This window comes from Polypterus senegalus, chromosome 6 (assembly GCF_016835505.1).
Source record: "Polypterus senegalus isolate Bchr_013 chromosome 6, ASM1683550v1, whole genome shotgun sequence".
NCBI lineage: Eukaryota > Metazoa > Chordata > Cladistia > Polypteriformes > Polypteridae > Polypterus > Polypterus senegalus.
This window is the reverse complement of record NC_053159.1, coordinates 119,758,377-119,780,102: the sequence shown is the minus strand read 5'-3', so window position 1 is coordinate 119,780,102 and position 21,726 is coordinate 119,758,377. Positions and strand designations below refer to the sequence as shown.

At 38.8% G+C, this 21,726-nt stretch overlaps 1 protein-coding gene across 1 annotated transcript in view; it reads right to left on the bottom strand.

The window, feature by feature from the left end:
- The window catches only part of tyw1 (tRNA-yW synthesizing protein 1 homolog (S. cerevisiae)), a 225,977-nt gene that overhangs the window by 172,427 nt on the left and 31,824 nt on the right, over positions 1–21,726 (bottom strand). Inside the window, exons 5-8 of the mRNA XM_039756991.1 lie at positions 20,168–20,362; positions 17,080–17,346; positions 15,700–15,807; positions 402–528 (exon numbers count right to left, since the gene is read on the bottom strand). Coding sequence (XP_039612925.1) covers positions 402–528; positions 15,700–15,807; positions 17,080–17,346; positions 20,168–20,362 — 697 coding nt within the window. The remainder of the gene's footprint in view (positions 1–401; positions 529–15,699; positions 15,808–17,079; positions 17,347–20,167; positions 20,363–21,726) is intronic.

Below are 21,726 nucleotides of genomic sequence, written 5' to 3'. Positions count from 1 at the left end.
TAAACCTGCACTACACATAGATCTTTTTACAGGGACATATGAACTTACTTTTATATTTATCAATAACAACATTTATTGCCAATATAAAATGGAAAAAATGTTGTATAATCTATTAAAGTTCATGGGTAAAACGTGCCAATATGAATCACATAATGTACTTTATTTTAATTAAAATGTTAGCAATAAGAGGGTGTACCATACATAGGAACATATTGAAGAAATCCTTACAGATTCAAAAGCAGGGTGACCAAACATTAAGTAAAACAAAAAACAGGGTTATAACACCTACTGCAAAGAAGGATTGGCAGAAACACTTTCCTCGTTTCTTCTGAAGAATACATGCGAAAAATTATGAGAAAGGTTTGAGAGTTAGGTTAAAAACAGTAACAGTGGCACATTACCTTGTTTTGTAAGAGCATCCCTCAAGGCTGGAGTCACCATTTCTCTAACGTCTGAGTGATCATTATTGCTAACAGCTTGCTTAGATACCTGGACCTCTGCATGGTGCTCTTCTACTTCAAGGACTTTCTATTAAAATAAAATTAAAAAATGAGGTTTTTTTTAGCAAATTTGTGGCTGATTACACATTTGATAAATAAGAAATAAACTCCAAATGCAGACTAATGACACGTTCTAGGAGTATGTGGTCAGTGGAGGAGTAATGTGGTCAGTCTACCACAATGTTTGCCACCTTAAACTTTACCAGAATTAGAATAATAGAAACACCCATGAAAAGTCAAGAAAACCTAGTAAATTAACTGAATAGAAAATTGATGTACCAACTGCATTACACAATTAAATGTGTTTGGTACTCACAGTCTGAACAATGGGAAAGTAATAGTGCAAGATAAGCTGAATTGATCTATATGAAGAGGCTTTTTTGTTTATTTGTGCTTCATAAAAGAGGTTAAAGCTAAGAATCACCTGTGTAATTAAAAAGTGATTCCAAAATGTAACTTATTATAAATACAAAATTTTCACTTTATAGTACACAATGAGTTGAGTAATTTAAAAAAAAAATTAAGAGCGAGCGAGCGAGAGACTTCATTAATTCCAAGGGGAGATTGACATACTGCAACTGCAGCACACTGATAAAAAACAATATTAAATTAATGAGTGATAAAAAAGCAGGTAAAACATACAATAAATTTGTATAATGTTAACATTTACGAAGATGCACTGTAAAGGACTCCCCAGTTCCAGCGCACATGCCTTCAGCAGTCATGGCAATACTCCATCTGGACCCACTGCTTTGCTGGCATGAAGTCTCCTCTGCTCTCTGCTCATCTGGGCTGCTGTAATTGTGGTATCAAGTAGTGTCTATAGATTTTTCTACATGTGTAGTTCTAAAAACAATTTTTTTTTAACAGCTAAGCAAGATTTTTTTTTAAACTAGAAGAAAATGAAGACCAAAGATTATAAAATGCATAAAAGAGATACATGATGTAAACTACTTTAATTGTTGGTTATGAAGAACAACACCTCAATATACACCCTTGGCATGGCAATGTGGTCAGCCTGCAAATATCTTTAAGCACAAGTCGTACTGCAGGGAGCACTGCCAGAGTTTTCATATAATTGCTCTTAGATCATACTACATATCACCTGGTTTGACTAGGTTTTTCTCTCATTTTAATGTGATAGCTGTAGTTAATTTGCCAACGTAATTACACATGTCAGCTGTTTTAACACTACACACTTTCTTTGAATTGAAAACTTGAAGTTCAAGTAAGCTGGGGGTGGGAGGATATTCAATGCCTATACTAAAATGCATTCTCTAGTTATTTATGAAAATGAAGTAGGAAAAATATTAAAGAAAACCACACAGAGCCTTTGCAGAAGTAATGTTTAGAATATTTAAAACAAAAGATGCTGATATAGCTCCACTAGCAAAACACTTTTATTCAATTAATTTGTCCTAAATCTTAAAGGAATGTCCAGTCTTACTAAACGCTTCCTTTAAGTGTAGGACTACTGATACACACACACACACACACACACACAGTGTTACTATAAGGTTTCTTTTTGCATGCACAAAAACACATACAGATCATTCATAATTGAATATTGCCGAAACGTTTTGGGAAAATCTATGGTTTTAAATATTGTGTAGTTTGTACCATATGACAACATTTTGAAACAGTGTTAAATATATTTTATATTTTGGCCCACTATACAGTAAAATTGCAAAACTGCACATTTCTTTTTTTTAAGTCTTCATTTTGAAGTTAACCAAAGGGTCTTTTTCTCCTCCCAACAATTTGTGTTATGATCCTGCTGTGGTTAAGAAATGTGTAAGAATAATTTTAGAGTAACATAGCATTCATCTTAAAGAAATAGCATAAAGGGTTAATAAAGTGAACAAAATTTACGGAAAGATGACCAAGAGATGACAAAAGAAGTCAACAGATGTCCTGAATGGTCAGTTGTTATATACACAGAAATTTCAAGGGTGGTGGCTCAGTTCAAGGGTATAAAGAAGAACCAGAATATAATAGACTTTATATAAGTTATTTGGGTGTAAACCAGCGAACCCACCAAAGTGAGTGTATGCATTGACAGATGCTGTATCAAAGTGGAATAGTTTATAAAATGAAACTCTATTCTTTGTTTCTGTGACCATGCTCTAACAGACTGCTTTTGAAGAATGCTCCCTCCAAGACATTTTGCCGAGGAGTAAGTAAAAGATACAATGAACAACTTTTCTCCTGCTGATAACTGATTTGTGAATAATGTATTCAGTATTGACAAAAAGTACAATTGTTTGTGAGTTATTAGTTTAAGCAAATTTTGTCTATTGTTGACACCTGAATTGGGTCAAACCACACTTATGTTAAATCGGTGCAGAAGTTCAGGTAATCCCTAAGGGATCACAAATGTTTTTTTCTCATAAATGATGTGTATGTAATCTGAGAATATTGAATGATATTCTATTCATTGTTTCTGCCTACACAGTTAAATATATCATGCCATGTTTATACAGACCTCATAATGGAGTGTTATATACTGTATCTATCAGTTTGAAGGTTATTAAAACATTGCAAAATACTTTTGAATTCATCAGTCTACTAAAAGACCATCTAAAAAACAAGATAATTACAATCATGTTGAATCCACATACTATAGTTGTCCATGCCATTTGTATCTATCCCACAAAGCTACAAGAAAACTCATTTAAAGATGACCTATACGCTTCTCTTTGCAGTTGATCTTCAGGTTTACACTTTAAAATAAACACCAGATATACAGTGGTAGAAATTTAGGCACTAAAAATGCAAAATGTAACCTGCATTATTATTCAATAAATGATTTAGGCAAGAACAAAAATACCTCCTAACTGCAAAGAAAATTGCTGCTTATTATATATTGCATGGTACCATCATTTTAGTGCTATTTTTCTGTTAATAGACCTGGACAGCCCAAATATTCTAAAAGAAAATTTTCAGACTTTATCTGTGTAGATGAGCCAAACAATTGTCCTTTAGAATAACTATGACCTACACATTACCAAAAAAAATTTCTACTAAAGAATTCATTGGAAAGAAATGTGTGTTTTTTGCTGCCCAAGTTAAAATCCTAACTGTAACAGAAATACAGTACCACACAAAAGCGAGTACACCCCTCACATTTTTGTAAATATTTTATTATATCTTTTCATGGGACAACACTGAAGATATGACACTTTGACACAATGTAAAGTAGTCAGTGTACAGCTTGTGTAAATTTAAATTTGCTGTCCCCTCAAAATAACTCAACACACAGCCATTAATGTCTAAACTGCTGGCAACAAAAGTGAGTACACCCCTAAGTGAAAAATGTCCAAATTGTGCCCAATTAGCCATTTTCTCTCCCCGGTGTCATATGACTTGTTAGTGTTAGAAGGTCTCAGGTGTGAATGGGGAGTAGGTGTGTTAAATGAAAGGTTCCACTCAGAACAGGCCTCGCCATGGTCAACCAAAGAAGTTGAGTGCACGTACTCAGCATCATATCCAGAGGTTGTCTATTGAAAATAGACGTATGAGGGCTGCCAGCATTGCTGCAAAAGTTGAATGGGGTGTGTCGGGGGCGGGGGGTCTGCCTGTCGGTGCTCAGACCATATGCCGGAAAATGCATCAAATAGGTCTGCATGGCTGTCGTCCCAGAAGGAACCTTCTTCTAAAGATGATGCACAAGAAAGCCCGCAAACAGTTTGATGAAGACAAACAGACTAAGGACATGGATTACTGGAACCATGTCCTGTGGTCTGATGAGACCAAGATAAACTTATTTGGTTCAGTTGGTGTCAAGCGTGTGTGGCGGCAACCAGGTGAGGAGTACAAAGACAAGTGTGTCTTACCTGCAGTCAAGCATGGTGGTGGGAGTGTCATGGTTTGGGTCTGCATGAGTGCTGCTGGCACTGGGGAGCTACAGTTCATTGAGGGAACCATGAATGCCAACATGTACTGCGACATACTGAAGCAGATCATGATCCCCTCCCTTCGGAAACTGGGCCGCAGGGCTGTATTCCAACATAACGACCCCAAACACACCTCCAGGACGACCACTGCCTTGCTAAAGAAACTGTGGTTAAAGGTGCTAGACTGGTCAGGCATGTCTCCAGACCTAAACCCTATTGAGCATCTGTGGGGCATCCTCAAAACGGAAGGTGGAGGAGTGCAAGGTCTCCAACATCCACCAGCTTTATGATGTCGTCATGGAGGAGTGGAAGAGGATTGCATTGGCAACCTGTGAAGCTCTAGTGAACTACATGCCCAAGAGAGTCAAGGCAGTGCTGGAAAATAATGGTAGCCACACAAAATATTGACAGTTTGGGCACAATTTGGACATTTTTCACCTAGGGGTGTACTCACTTTTGTTGCCAGCAGTTTAGACATTAACGGCTGTGTGTTGAGTTATTTTGAGGGGACAGTAAACTTACACTGTTATACAAGCTATACACTGACTACTTTGATACAATGTAAAGTGTCATATCTTCAGTGTTGTCCCATGAAAAGATATAATAAAATATTTACAAAAATGTGAGGGGTGTACTAACTTTTGTGAGATGCTGTATATATTGAAGTATCCAGTTAGCCATTTATGAGCTGAAATTAAGGCAAAAACAGCTCATTCAATAGGACAATGATCTAAAACACTCCAACAGATCAGATCAAAGGATTAACAAAAATGATACATTTTGGATGAACAGCATTACGGTTCAGATCTCATCCAAGTATAAATAATCTGTTATGATCAGATATGGGATATTAATTAAATAAATCCAGAACTGGTAGAAGAATGTGACAAGTTATTACTGACTAAATAAACTTGCTATGTTATATAAAGGTTTTTACCTTATACAGTATTATTATTAAAAAAAAAAAAAAGTGAAGAATGCCTGTGTAATTTAGGCAGCATTGAACTATATGTGAACATTCATTTTAATAATAATTTTATAAAGCTCTTTTTTCACTTAGTCAAATACTACCTACTGGAAATAAATGCAATACGCAAGTTCAGTTCTGACCCGTTGCTTTTCTCCCTATATTCCACCGTTTTTTTGTATAATTAACGCTATGCTACTGACACCCTGTGCAGATTTTAATATTGATTACAAAAAAACAAAACACACACTATACTAGATTACTTAATGATTAATATGAGCACAGTTTTATTCACAGTTATATTTTTGATGTATAACCAGAAAATGTTTTAGACTGAATAAATTAGATTAATCAATCAATCTGAGTAATTAACAAGAAAGTGGCTTTTGATATATATTCATTCTAGTTTAAGGTAACTCTCCAAAATTCAAAGAAATCACAATAAAGACTGATCTAATAATGCCCCATTAAATCAATATATAATTAGTATAAAAATATGGAATAACCGAGTTGAAACTTGAAGAAAATATGCATGCAAAGACAAAGAAACTAATTATGTGAAACTTTATAAATGAGGCATGCTATTCTCACATATTTGAAGGATGACAGTATACCGGTGGGGGCAAGTGCACATGGTGTGCAAAATTAAAATATTAGCAATTTACAGAAGACCTGTAGGCAAATCATATTTAATGCTGGACCAAAGTCTTAGACTAATGTTCTTGCAGTGTAAGGTTGAGGAAATTTTCCTTGTGAATGAGCGCAATTTCAGCTGCATACATAAAGTAACTGTCTTGTGTGTTAATTACAATAAGGTAAAAATGGCAACCCATTCTATCATTTTTGTACACTTATTTCACAGACAGACTGGTTTAATAGCATCATACTCCACTATTCACAATCAAAAATTTTATTCTGACCTTCACATATTATAGGTTGTATAACTCAATTGAATTTTTCTGAAGTGATCTTTTACAAATACAGTTACATTTCTGTTACAAGCATCACTTATTAAATCGGATATTCTCACTCGTTTTCCAAGCTACCAGACGCATATATTACTTAATCAGATTAATTAGTGCCTGTTATAAAATACATTTCCAATCTGACTGTTGTTGGCAATAACCCAAAACACCATTATACTCTGCATATCACATAGGAAAGATTTCAGCCTTATTTTTGACTTGTGCTAACAAGGATTGCAAATTTTCCTTAAAGGAGACAGAAGGCAATATTAAGAGTTGCAGTGAACAAGACCGTGTTTTAGCATCATCGGGAACAAGGCAGGTAACAATCTTGGACTAGGCACCAGTCTACCGCAGAACACATTAAAAATGCATCAGAAGCACACATTTCTCTGTAATGGTATGGAGAGGAAAAAAAACAAAACAAACATATATACAGTAATCCCTCCTCGATCGCGGGGGTTGCGTTACAGAACCCCCCGCAATAGATGAAAATCCGCGAAGTAGAAATCATATGTTTGTATGGTTATTTTTATATATTTTAAGCCCTTATAAACTCTCCCACACTGTTCTCTAGACATGAAATAAGACCCCTTTAGTCAAAACTTTAAACTGTACTCCATGACAAGACAGAGATGACAGTTCTTTCTCACAATTAAAAGAATGCAAACATATCTTCCTCTTCAAAGAATGCGTGTCAGGAGCAGAGAATGTCAGAGAGAGAGAGAGAGAGAACAGCAAACAATCAAAAAATCATCAATATATAAAGGAGAGCTGGGATCCGAGAGACTGTGTTTGTGGAGGGAGGGAGTTAAGGCGGGGGGAGTCACGTCATCATCTCCCCTCCCATTCACCTCATTTCATTCACTTCATTTCGCTCCGAGCTGAGCTCCACAGCGGACGCGGTCTTGCAGAAACAACTTTGTGATGCTGCCGCCAAATACTCACAGAAAAATCCACAAGTTAGACACGCTGTCGTTAGAGTTTCTCCACACTCTGAATCCTCCAGGCACTCCTGAGCATAATCTAATTTTGAAGGTTGGGGCATCAATAATGTTACTGAAAAACTTACAGCCACCAAACCTTTGTAATGGCAGAAGACTGCAGGTCACGTGTCTGCAAAAGAACCTAATTGAGGCAACAATTTTTAATGGCAGTTGCTCAGGGGAGAGCTTTTATTCCTCGCATCCCCGTTATACCCTCTGAACTCCCATTTCAATTCAAATGCCTCCAATTTCCAGTAAGGCTCTGCTTCGCAATGACAATTAATAAGTCTCAGGGACAGACTCTACAAAAGGTTGCCATTGATTTGAGGCAACTATACGTTGCATGCTCAACAGAACGCTCGCACAGCTTGGTCATATTACAACCGGAGTGCTGAACTGACAAGGTGGTATACAAATAGATCCTTAACAAATTATTGGTATATTTTCCCCCAGTTTAAAAAGGTTTACTTTTCTTCTTAATAAAAATTTAAAAGCAGTACTTCGTGGCATTTTTCTAGTTATACTAACAATTTGAAATAGTAATGAACAATAACTAATAATAAAAACAGTAGTAATAAATGTACCACATATAAATAAGCTACTAGGAGCAGATCTGAGAGCAATGGGGAGGCAAAGATTTTAGAATTTGGACAGTCAAGGTGTACAAGCTGTTGCAGAACTGGTTTAAATGCTACAGTACCTTCAGCCTGATGAAAGTGGGACAAAGAGACCATGGCTGAATCCTTCAGAAGGCTATGTGAATACAGTGCATCCGGAAAGTATTCACAGCACATCACTTATTAAACATTTTGTTATGTTACAGCCTTATTCCAAAATTGATTAAATTCATTTTTTCCCTCAGAATTCTACACACAACACCTGATAATGACAATGTGAAAAAAAAGTTTAAGGTTTCTGCAAACTTATTAAAAAAATTTTAAAAACTGAGAAATCACATGTACATAAGTATTCACAGCCTTTGCTCAATACTTTGTCGATGCACCTTTGGCAGCAATTACAGCCTCAAGTCTTTTTGAATATGATGCCACAAGCTTGGCACATCTTTCCTTGACCAGTGTCACCCATTCCTCTTTGCAGCATCTCTCAAGCTCCATCAGGATGGATGGGAAGCGTCGGTGCACAGCCATTTTAAGATCTCTCTAGAGATGTTCAATTGGATTCAAGTCTGGGCCACTCAAGGACATTCACAGAGTTGTCCTGAAGCCACTCCTTTGATATCTTGGCTGTGTGCTTAGGGTCGTTGTCCTGCTGAAAAATGAACTGTCGCCCCAGTCTGAGGTCAAGAGCGCTCTGGAGCAGGTTTTCATCCAGGATGTCTCTGTACATTGCTGCAGTCATCTTTCCCTTTATGCTGACTAGTCTCCCAGTTACTGCCGCTGAAAAACATCCCCACAGCATGATGCTGCCACCACCACTGTAGGGATGGGATTGGCCTGGTGATGAGCGGTGCCTGGTTTCCTCCAAATGTGATGATGCCTGGCATTCACAACAAAGAGTTCAATCTTTGTCTCATCAGACCAGAGAAATTCAGGTGCCTTTCGGCAAACTCCAGGCGGGCTGCCATGTGCCTTTTACTAAGGAGTGGCTTCCGTCTGGCCACTCTACCATACAGGCCTGATTGGAGGACTGCTGCAGAGATGGTTGTCCTTCTGGAAGGTTCTCCTCTCTCATCTCCTGGACTAACGCCCTTCTCCGCAGATCGCTCAGTTTAGATGGCCGGCCAGCTCTAGGAAGAATCCTGGTGGTTTCGAACTTCTTCCACTTACGGATGATGGAGGCCACTGTGCTCATTGGGGCCTTCAAAGCAGCAGAAATTTTTCTGTAACCTTCCCCAGTTTTGTGACTCGAGACAATCCTGTCTCGTAGGTCTACAGACAATTCCTTTGACTTCATGCTTGGTTTGTGCTCTGACATGAACTGTCAACTGTGGGACCTTATATAGAGAGGTGTGTGCCTTTCCAAATCATGTCCAATCAACTGAATTTACCACAGGTGGACTCCTATTAACCTGCAGAAACATCTCGAGGATGAATAAATTTGCAAAAATCTCAAGTAAACCTTTTCATGTTGTCATTATGGGGTGTTGTGTGTAGAATTCGGAGGAAAAAATGAATTTAATCCATTTTGGAATAAGGCTGCAACATAACAAAATATGGAAAAAGTGATGCGCTGTGAATACTTTCCAGATGCACTGTAACTCTGCTTTATATTGATGTTGTTAATGGAGGGCAGACAGGACCCAATGACCTTTTCTGCTGTGTGAGCATTGTAGGACCTTAAGGTCAGGAACATTGCAGTTACACAGTTAAAAGTGATGGAGCTGGTCAGAATGCCTCAATGTTGCCCCAATAGAATTTAAGAATAGTAGAAAGGTAGGCTTGCCTTCTTCAGCCGCCACAGGAACAGATGCTGCTGCACCTTCTTGGCTATGTGTTAATTGGCCAAGTAAGGTCAGCTGTCAGGTGCTCACAACCGATTTCACTACAGAGTCATCAGTGTGCTCTGGGGTGTGGAGAGTATGTGTCCTTCTGAAATCAACAATCATCTCTTTCAGCTTGTTCATATTAAGAGACGTGTTGTTGCACTTGCACCATTCCACCAATCATCGTACTTCCATTCTGTAAGTTGACTTCATCCTCATTGCCAATGAAACCCACCACTAATGTGTCAACCGCAAATGTAATGATGGTGATATAGCTGTACTATCGTAAATCAGCAGAGTGAACAGAAGTGGTTGGAGTATACAGCAGTCAGAGAAAAACAGTGCTCATTGTAATGGTATTGGTGATGGTGTTTCCAGCGTAGACTTGCCTGGGGTCTTTGTCATAATAGCCTGGATTCAGTTGCATAGGGAAGTGTTGTAGCCCAGCACATTCAACTTCCCAATGATGGGGTTGAAAGCTGAAATGAAGTCGATTAAAAACATTATAGCACAAGTGTCTATTTTGTCCAGATGGTAAATGGTTCTGGTGGTCTTTGAGACAGTCGCATCATCATTGCAACTGTTACTGCGTCCAGTAACTGACAATGCATACTCCTCTTAATTGATCTGATGGTCACAGGTGGCAGCTGATCTAAACATGGTAGTACTGGTAGCCAACAGGGTGCTGGCGGAAATTGGGCTACTGTTGGCCGAAGAAGAAAAACAAGGAGAAGAACAGGGAGGAGACATGTCCGGAGGAAGGTAAAGAGAGTGGAACTGAGGGTAAGAACTTTGAATGCAGGCAGTATGACTGGTAAGGGGAGAGAGTTAGCAGATATAATGGAGAGAAGGAAGGCTGATATATTGTACATCCAAGAGACTAAATGGAAGGGGAGTACAGCCAGGTGGATTGGAGGTGGATTCAAATTGTTTTATCATGGTGTGGATAGGAGGAGAAATGGAGTTGAGGTTATTCTGAAGGAACTGCAAGTCAAGAGTGTTTTGGAGGCGAAAAGAGTGTCAGAAAGAGCAATGATTCTGAAGCTGAAAATTGGAGGTGTGATGATGAATGTTGTTAGTGCATATGCCCTGCACGATGGGTGTGCAATGGGCGAGAAAGATGATTTTTGGAGTGAGTTGGATGAATTGATGAACAGTGTACCCAAGGGACAGAAAGTGGCGATTGCAGCAGATTTCAATGGACATGTTGGTGAAAGGAACAGAGGAGACGAGGTGGTGATGGGTAGGTATGGTGTCAAGGAGAGGAATGAAGGTCAGAGGATAGTGGATTCTGCTAAAACGATGGATATGGCTATGGTGAATATGTATTTTAAGAAGAGGAAGGAACATAGGGTTACATAAAAGAATGGAGGAAGATGCACACAGGTAGATTACATCCTTTGCAGAAGAGTCAATCTGAAGGAGATTGAAGAATGCAAAGTGGTGGCAGGGGAAAGTGTAGTTAAGCAGCATAGGATGGTGGTCTGTTGGATGACGCTGGAGATCAGGCAGAGGAAGAGAGTGAGGGCAGAGCCAAGGATCAAATGGTGGAAGTTGAAAAAGGAAGACTGCAAGGTTGAGTTTAGGGAGAAGGTGAGACAGGTAATGGGTGGTAATGAAGAATTACCAGACAGTTGGGAAACTACAGCAGATGTAGTAAGGGTGACAGCAAAAGGGTATGTGGCGTGACATCTGGACAGAGGAAGGAGGAAGTACAGGAGAGTATACAGAGGAAGAGGATGGCAAAGACGACATGGGATAGTCAGAGAGATGCAGAAAGTAGACAAAAGTACAAGGAGATAAAGCGCAAGGTAAAGAGAGGTGGCAAAGGCGTATGAGGAGTTGTATGAGAGGTTGGATACTAAGAGAGAGAGAGAAAAAGACCTGTACTGATTGGCTAGACAGAGGGACTGGGCTGGGAAAAATGTGCAGCAGGTTAGGGTAATAAAGGATAAAGATAAAAACATACTCACGAGCGAGGAGAGAGTGTTGAGCAGATGGAAAGAGTACTTTGGGAGGCTGATGTGAGAGAGAGAGAGAGAGAGAGAGAGAGAGGTTGAATGATGTGGAGATAGTGAATCAGGAAATGCAACAGATTAGCAAGGAGGAAGTAAGGACAGTTATGAAGAGGATGAAGAATGGAAAAGCATTGGTCTAGATGACATACCTGTGGAAGCATGGAGGTGTTTAGGAGAGATGGCAGTGGAGTTTTTAACTAGATTGTTTAATGCAATCTTGGACAGTGAGAGGATGCGTGAGGAGTGGAGAAGAAGTGTACTGGTGCCCATATTTAAGAATAAGGGGGGTGTGCAAGACTGTTGTAACAACAGGGGATAAAATTGATGAGCCACAGCATGATGTTATAGGAAAGAGTTGTGGAAGCTAGGTAAAGAAGTAAGGTGGTGATTAGTGAGGAGCAGTATGGTTTCATGCCAAGAAAGAGCACCACAGATGCAATGTTTGCTCGGAGGGTGTTGATGGAGAAGTAGAGAAGGCCAGAAGGAGTAGCACTGTATCTTTGTGGACCTGGAGAAAGCATATAACAGGGTGTCTCAAGAGGAGTTGTGGTATTGTATGAGGAAGTCGGGAGTGGCAGAGAAGTACGCAAGAGTTTTACAGGATATGTACGAGGGAAGTGTGACCATGGTGAGGTCTGCGGTAAGAGTGATGGATGCATTCAAGGTGGAGGTGGGATTACATCAGGGATTGGCTCTGAGCCCTTTTTTATTTGCAATGGTGATGGACAGGTTGACAGACAAGAGTAGACAGGAGTCCCTGTGGACTACAATGTTTGCGGATGACATTGTGATCTGTAGGGAGTAGGTTGAAGAGACCCTGGAGAGGTGGAGATATGCTCTAGAGAGGACAGGAATGAAGGTCAATAGGAACAAGACAGAATACATGTGTGTAAATGAGAGGGAGGCAAGTGGAATGGTGAGGATGCAAGGAGTAGAGTTTGCGAAGGTGGAGGAGTTTAAATACTTGGAATCAGCAGTACAGAGTAATGGGGATTGTGTAAGAGAGGTGAAAAAGAGTGCAGGTATGGTTGGCAGGTGGAGAGGAGTGTCAGGAGTGATTTGTGACAGACAGATACCAGCAAGATTGAAAGGGAAGATCTACAGGATGGTAGTGAGACCAGCTATGTTATATGGGTTGGAGTCGGTGGCACTGACCAGAAAGCAGGGGACAAAGCTGGAGGTAGCAGAGTTAAAGATGCTAAGATTTGCATTGGGTGTGATGAGAATGGGTAGGATTAGAGGGTCAGCTCAAGTTGGACAGACTGGAAGACCAAGTCAGAGTGGCGAGATTTCGTTGGTTTAGACATGTGCAGAGGAGAGATGCGAAGTAAATTGGGAGAAGGATGCTAAGGATAGAGCTGCCAGGCAAGAGAAAAAGAGGAAGGCCTAAAAGAAGGTTTATGGATGTGGTGAGAGAGGACATGCAGGTGATGGGTGTAACAGAACAAGATGCAGAGGACAGAAAGATATTGAAGAAGATGATCCGCTGTGGCGACCCTTAACGGGATCAGCCGAAAGAATTAAATTTTCCAAACTGAACAATTAAGCCATAATATCTTAGCCAACGCTTTATACACCACCTATGCTTTGCTTCCACGAGGCAACCTGCTTAGGTTAATCATTAGTACCAGGACTAAAAAATATTTCCCAACAGATTTAATTTTTATGCACATATTCAATACCTTCATCTTAAGAGTCTTCTATATTAAGAAATATCCAAATGAATCTTATTAAAATGGTTGTCTGGCATGAATTAGGAAATAATTACAGTTGTCCCAATAGTATTGCCACATGTATGTTACAAATGGACAGACTCAAAACTTTCTAGGTTTGTTTTTGTTAAATTGTTATGCAAATGTTACTCAGGAGGCTGTTAATTTGTTGCTCTGACAAATAAAATGCCTAATTTAAAACATAAGACCATGTGACCAGAGTACAGTGATTATCAATCCACACAAGAAAAAATTCTAGTTAAACACCTTCAGTTTATGAAACTACTGAAAATTTCCAAGTATACTGCTTTTAATATAAATGATCTGTAAGTAAGGATTATGCACCTCTGTGGGATATACTTACTAGCATATGCCTGCATCTCTTTAAATGCCTGCTTTTGGACTTAAAAATACAAAAAAAAAAAATACAAATCTTTCTCCCAGAAAAAAATGACAATCGCTATGCTAAAACATTCAATTTAGTGCATTTTGGCATTTTACATTAACTGGCATAATGCAAACTTGCTGATCTGCCATTGCATTATCATGGCATCATACATAAAGTGGCATACAAGTCAAAATGGGGAGCATGCACTGGTACAGTGTGTTGTCACACTCACTACACAACGAAGCAACTCGGGATCCCATTTGGCAACCCCCCAGGCAGACACACGCTCAGTAAATGACTCTCCATTTGCCACAGCCAGGTGTTACGTGGGTGACCCCCTTGGCCTGGTCCAGCCGTTTGGGTCCCCAAGGAGGATCTTACGAGCCAGATCACCCTCGGGGAAACACACCACATGGCCATAGTGCCGTAATTGACGCTCCCTCACAATGGAGGTAATGTGCCTCATTCAGGACTCCATGAGCTGCCGCTCATTCGACACAAAGTTTGACAAAAAGTCAAACCAACGGTGCCCAAGGATTTTCCAGAGAGACACAGTACCAAAGGAGTCCAGTCTTCATCTCAGGTCACTGGATAGCATCCATGTCTCGCAACAATACAGCAAGACAGGATTCACCAGGACTCTAAAGACTTGGACCTTCATCCTGTTGCATAGATTTCGGGAGCACGACACACCCCTTTCCAGCGACCTCATGACCCCCCCCATGCTCTCCCAATCCGTCTATTGACTTCACAGGAAGAGTCACCAGAGACATGAATGTCACTGCCAAGGTAAGTAAACCTCTCAACAAGGTCAACACTCTCTCCGCAAACAGATGCACTGCTGAAGGCTATGCCCAAGAGGTCATTAAAGGCCTGGATCTTGGTTTTTATCCAGGACACTCGCAAGCCCAGACACTTGGACTCCTTGCTCAGTCTCTTGAGCGCCCCGATCAGAGCCTCCATTGACTCAGCGAAGATCACAGTATCGTCAGCAAAATCAAGATCCGTGAACCTTTCTTCACCAACAGATGCCCCACAGCCGCTGGACCCCACGACCTTGCCCAACACCCATTCCATACAAGCATTGAACAGAGTAGGAGCAAGAACACACCCCTGACAAACCCCAGAATCAACTGGGAAAAATGCAGAGGTCCTTCCTCCACTCTGCACAACACTCACAGTACCAGTGTACAGGCCGGCCACGATATCCAGCAACCTCGAGGGAATCCCGCGAATCTCTCAGGATGTCCAACAGGGCAGCTCGATCAACTGAGTCGGACGCTTTGCGAAAATCGAAAAAGGCTGCAAAAAAACTCTGCCGATGCTCAAGTTTGCGCTCCATGACAACCCTCAGTGCCAGGATGCGGTCAATGGTAGACTTTTTAGGTGTAAAACCAGACTGTTCTGGTCACTGGTAGCTGAGCAAGTGATTACGGATCCTATTGAGGATGACCCTAGCAAGAACCTTACCCGGCACTGACAGCAGTGTTATCCCCCTGTAGTTGCTGCAATAGAACAGAATAGAATAAATATGAACATACAAAAAAAAAAAAAATTTACTCTTGTGCAACATTTTTTGTTTATAGACAATCGGTCATTCATAGACATTACATAGTACTGTCAACTTCAAGCAATTATTTTCAAAGAGTTCTCCTTAAGCAGCACTAAAAGACTAAAGAAACAGCAGTTAATAACAATTCACAGACTTAAAAGACAAGATTCCGGTCCCCAGGAGAATAGTCAAGATGTGCACCAAAAAAAACTTCAGATCTCAAACTCCAGTATTCAGAAAGTGAATCAAAACTTGCACTAGCAGAAATATACCTTTGCTCTCTTCATGTGGTTTCCTAAATCCTCCACATCAATCACAGCCCGGTGGGAAGCCTCCTCCTCATTACCAGACTCTTCATCACTAGTGGTCTCAAATTCATTCTAAAAATAAAGATAGTTAAAGTAAAACATTTTACTTACCCACATCTCAAAGTCACATAAATAACAAACAGTGTTCCACAGAAAAACAAGCAGAAAACAAAATAAAAACCTCTAAAAACTACATTTTACAAGAAACATCCATCCATCCATTGTCCAACCCACTATCTCCTAACTACAGGGTCACGGGAGTCTGCTGAAGCAAATCCCAGCCAACACAGGGCGCAAGGCAGGAAACAAACCCTGGGCAGGGTGCCAGCGCACAGCAGGGCACACACAAACCCACACACCAAGCACACACTAGGGACAATTTAGGATCGCCAATGCACCTAACCTGCATGTCTTTGGACCGTGGAATACAAGAAACACGAAAGACATCACAAACAATGTTAAAACAAATACACTGTCTAACTGTAGTTTTTTCCCAGCCACTGTTTCAATGTTTATTATTTGACAGATACCTTTACACAAAGTGACAATAACAGAGCAAATTATATTTGGGTGTAGGTAGAAAAATGATTAGCAGTTAGCGTTACCTTAGGTAGAGATGAAAAAGCAACACTAGGAAACACAAATTTCTACACATTAATAAATCTGCTGACAAAGAAGAACATGTTCTCCATTTTCAGCTTATTAAACAATCAAGCTGAGCAAATGACACATCCAAGTACAGATAATCATTAATTACTAAAACAATATGTTAAACTAATTAACCTAAACAAATTAACATGATTACCAGAAAAAAGTAAAATCAAAGACATTGCACAAACCCCAATGAACATTTAAGCTAAGTAGAGCAGTTATTTTTGAAGGAAAATTGAGGTATTTTAATATACAAGTCTTAAGAAACTTACACAAAAGAAGATGAATTCAAGACAAATTTAAATACCCTTTTAAACAAAAATAAAATTCCAGAACTATTATTACTTATCTAAAATACTGTTCTGAGTTTGGTCATCTGTAACAAAATTAACATCAAAATCTGTAGTGCTACTGGAAATAAATTACTTTTCTGGGAGTACTTTCAACTTTGTCAAAGGTTGTCATTATACAAGTATGTAATACTTATTTTCCGCTTCAATCTAATTAGCTCACCCCTACTTATCGGTAGTCATTTCATGTGTAATCTTTAAGAAAAATGTGATCTCTTTCATAATGATCTGAAAAATAAAACTTGTGTCTGTAATGTAATAAATGAAAAGACAAAATATATAATATTAGCAACACACAGTCAGACTTACAGATTAAAAAAAAAAAAAAGTATATGTAATTCACCTCAGATCCAGGAGTCTCCTGTACTTCTTTCTCCTTAGCATGACTCTTCTTGTTTTTGCATTTCCCCTTCTTGCACTTCCCAGTGCAAACTTTTTTTTCTCCTTTTGCAAGTGCCTGCAGTCGTTTCAGGAATTTGGCCTTCCAGACAGCAAAATCTCCCTCAATGCTACCGTTCTTGCTCTTGACCACATTGCAGTCACCCTCCCCACGGGTCATGATCCTCCTGGCACTCAACATCCATAGCCATTTGTCAACATTCTTACCAACCTTGGAAATAAGGATTTCAACAGGATATAAACATAGAAATTACGAAAGTAAAATTATACCTTTAAGAATCAAGTATCTAGTGTCAAGAGATCTGTTCTAGCCCCAGTGGCTAACAAAAATAGAATCTGAAATCGAAGTTGTGGGTCCTTAGCCTATAAAAATGAACCAGAGACATTTGATGAAATAAGCCTTGGAGCTGAACAGTTTCAGAGAAAATCATAATGGAAATGTGATCACAAAAAGAATGTAAAGGATGAACTCTAATACACAATTATGCTTTAAACTTACACAACTGTCAGCAAGTTCACCTAGTCAGAAGAAGTATTAACACTTGGTAGTAGTCCTGTAGCAAGACATGAAATTTTTTAAGGCAAAGAGGCCACATACAAACTGTTTATTTTTATGCAAGGATTATTCAGGTCATGCAAAAAATGTTAAGTATGCTTGTCCTAAAGGGAAAAATGAATGAGTAGATGACAAAATTAAGTTTGTATGTCCATGAAGCTTGAACACTTAGAATTGTCAAAGACATCTTTAAAATAAAATGGAGCTTAAGAATATAGTGGGGAGAGATTGACGACAAAAAAAGTAAGAAAAAAAGAGAGTGGAGCAGGAGACTTGAGCCGATAGGCTTTTAGATTCCTTCTTTCCATCTCTTAAATACCATCCATCCATCCATTATCCAACCCGCTATATCATAACTACAGGGTCACGGGGGTCTGCTGGAGCCAATCCCAGCCAGCACAGAGCGCTAGGCAGGAAACAAACCCCGGACAGGGCGCCTGCCCACCGCAGCTCTTAAATATCAAATAAGAAATTATACAATTATAATGTACATTCTGTACATTTTATTACACAAGTAAACACTATGTAGCAATACTGTCTCACAGATGCAGGCCTCTGGATTCACACCCAGACTGTGTAGACTTTGCATAATCTTTGAAAACTTGTTGCTTTTTCTGTTGGATTAAACATTAAAAATGTTCCACGAGAGTTTAGTATTGCAAGGGAGTATATTAATGGATTGGGGTCCAGTCCAGTATTTGATCCTGCCTTACACTCAATACTGCCATTTAAGACTCTCAAATTAGCTAAAAACATTTGTATATTATTATTAACGACCACACTGTTTGTTCTTGCTGTGACCACCAAATAGCAATTAAAAAGGATCCTAGCAGTACTATGTCAACTGTTATTTAAATATACATTAAGAGCCATCAAAATCCTGGCTCCAGTCTTTTTAATCAGTTTAGTACGAATGGCTGGGTGTAAAAGTCCTTTACGGGATAGCAAGCCATAAAAGCAGCCATAAAATAGAAGCTGAAAAACACGCGAATGACACGTGTTAGCACTGCACTTCACTTTTATTTTTTTACTTTTTAAATTAGTTTTCAATATGTGTCTGCAAATCATGAAGCACTTATGACATTGTTACATAGGTCCTGCCTGCAACATTCAGCTGGAATCCTGCAGTAAAAAAAATTTTGTGACATGTGTTGATGCCAAACAGTTACAGGCAGAGCAGTTCAGCATCTGAAAAAATACAGATAAGTTAGTAAGACAGTAACAGGTTGAGAATAGGGAGCAAAGTTTTATATATAAAATTAATTAAAAAAATAAAACAACAACAGGCAAGTGGTAGGCAGGTTGCAGGTGGACTTGTTTTATTATTTTGGAAGTGTCCAACGGGTGGCAGCAGGGTGCCAATTATATCGCAGCACTCAGTGTAAAAAGCCAGTCAGCATCTATGGACTCAAACAGAAAAACAGGACTGTCATAGTATCAAGTCAGGGTCTGCACAATCAACTATTTTTTGCTTCTTTATAAATGCAACAATATTTTAATAGAGGTGGCCTGAAAATTTTAAAATTACACCTCATTCTTTGTTTGACATTGTGTCAAATCAGCAGTCACGTATGGAGACAAGGCATGTTGGGTGACAAGGCTCTTTAAAGTTGCGGTTTTAAAGCACTGTAATAAAAGAAATGTCAAATTCTGATTTCCATTTTTTATTTGCTTTAATAAAAAGGTATTAGCATTAAACTGCTGTGGACCTCAGATTTAAGAGTGAATCAGACACAATCAGATACAAAATGTTACTTTTAGGGCACAGGAGAATTATAAAAACTACTCCGAGTGCACTTGTAGATCAAAGAGTAGAGTAATGAGATGGGGTGGGATGGGGTCTGAATAACTTTAGCTTTGATATCTCCAGTAGTAAATCATTCAAATTCATGAAATTAGTGATCATGGAAGTGAAGTGCAAAAACAGATCAGTAAAATACTGCTGCTTTGCATAGCACATCTGGAGTAACAGCAAAATTAGTGTGGGAAAAACAAAACAACAATTCTTTGACAACTGAATGTCAGTTTTTGCCATGGTACAAGACCTTGTTAAATTAAAATTTTATTTGAATAGCAAAGTTCAAACTGACAGCCCTACTGGCAGAATAGGTACTGGTCACAATCATAAACCGATTAGTTTCTTTTTCAGAATTGTATTCAACTCTTGTCTGATGAAGAGAAACAAAATGTTGGGGGTATGAATGGACTGAGAGCCCCCAAAAAAACAAAACACAAACACACACACACAAAACAATACACTCCATCACTTGTAAATTACGCCCTTTTTCAGTAGAATATTCAATAATATAAGTAATTCTGACCTTGGGGTTACTGAGAAATATAGCACAAGCAAATTACCACTTCCTCCTTAGATATCCTTTCAGGATTTAGTTATGTACTCAACCCCCTTCTAACACACACAACTCATTTAAAAGAATAAAGACAATTTTCAAAGATTCTGCTGATCGTTACCTACCGTATTGTAGTGTCCAATGTAGACAGAGTTGCCCAATCCAAAAACTGCATAGCGCAGTCCCTTCAGGTATGTCTTGCCATATCTAAAGTCAGCAGAGGCCTCTTCCAGCCATTTACAGAACCATTCTGCATTTTCAGTGGGTTTCCCATCAGTGTATGTAGCCATCAAAAACACACAAACTGACTGGCTAGTGTTCTAAGGGTATAAAAGAGGAAGGACAAAAAAAAAAAAAATCAATGCAAATTTAATATGCTGCTCCAATATATGTTCATAAGAAAATGAATGCACTTTTAAATATGGAGAGCATGACACACTCCTGTTTAATGACAATGTCAGACCATGATGTAATGAGTGGATGTAAATGGCATAAATGACATGGCTATGAAAAACTAGCATTAAATAGTGGGACTGTTTGGTATACAAAACAGCACCATGATGACATCACTATTTCTATAAAACATATGACAGGTGCATCAATATTTCAAAAATCTACAAAAAAAAAGGGATTTTTAAAACTTTAATTACAACAACATAGTTCAGTAATGAAGCTAAATGCATCCTCTTCTTCATATAAAAATACACTGCGACGTCCATAAGCTAAATGCTAAATAGATAAAGGAAGGCTGTTGTGTGGTCATTACAGTACATCCATGTGCTACTCATAAAAACAACCCAGAATAAAAATATACTTCACAATCGTATAGTCTCATAAGTGAATAGTGGGCCACTGGACTGCCAGTAGATTGACTGCACTTACTAACTGGAACATACAATTAGGCAAATAATGAGGATTTTTAGCCAAACGGGTGTCGTTTCACCAACTTCTATCCCCTTCCAAAATCTCTGTGTATGTCTATTTGAAGCCTAGTAATGGATCAAAATGTAATTTGTATCAACAATATTAATTCTTCCAACTAGAGTAAGGAGGATGACCATCTAATATTTTGTATAATACTTTCTACCAAGCTCATAAAAATTTAAGACATAAAATATACAGGAGTAGTTTATCTATTCTTTTAGCTAGAACCACCAGGAAATTAACAACATAATTCAGAAGGCTAACTGGTCTGTAGGAAGCACAGTTAATGAAAGTCTTTATCTTTGGAAAAACGTTATGTTCACGTCATTACTGACATTAATAACGCTAAAACATATTTTACAGTACCCTGCTAGATATCCATCCAAGCATGTAGCATTCCCTCTTGGGAGGGAGTTTGCAGCATCCTGAACATCAGAGAGCATCAATTGTTTATTCAGCACATTTCTGCAGATTATGTCCAAGTGTGACATTTGCGTTTTAATCCAATAAGCTTTGCCTTCATAACAGTCTAGTGTATAACACAACGTAACTTTCCTTAAAGATGTTAAAGAAATAATTAAGCTCCAAGACTTTAATTCCACTTTTTTTTTTTTTTTTAAATGTTGAATTTCAAAACTTCCTTTAAGTATTTTCTGTACTAAAATCTTACTGAACACTTGTTTGCAGAAATTAGGCAGTGGTATGAAGAGGAGATGCCTTTTTAATTTAGTAGACAAGAGGTTAAATTTGGTTAGTAGTG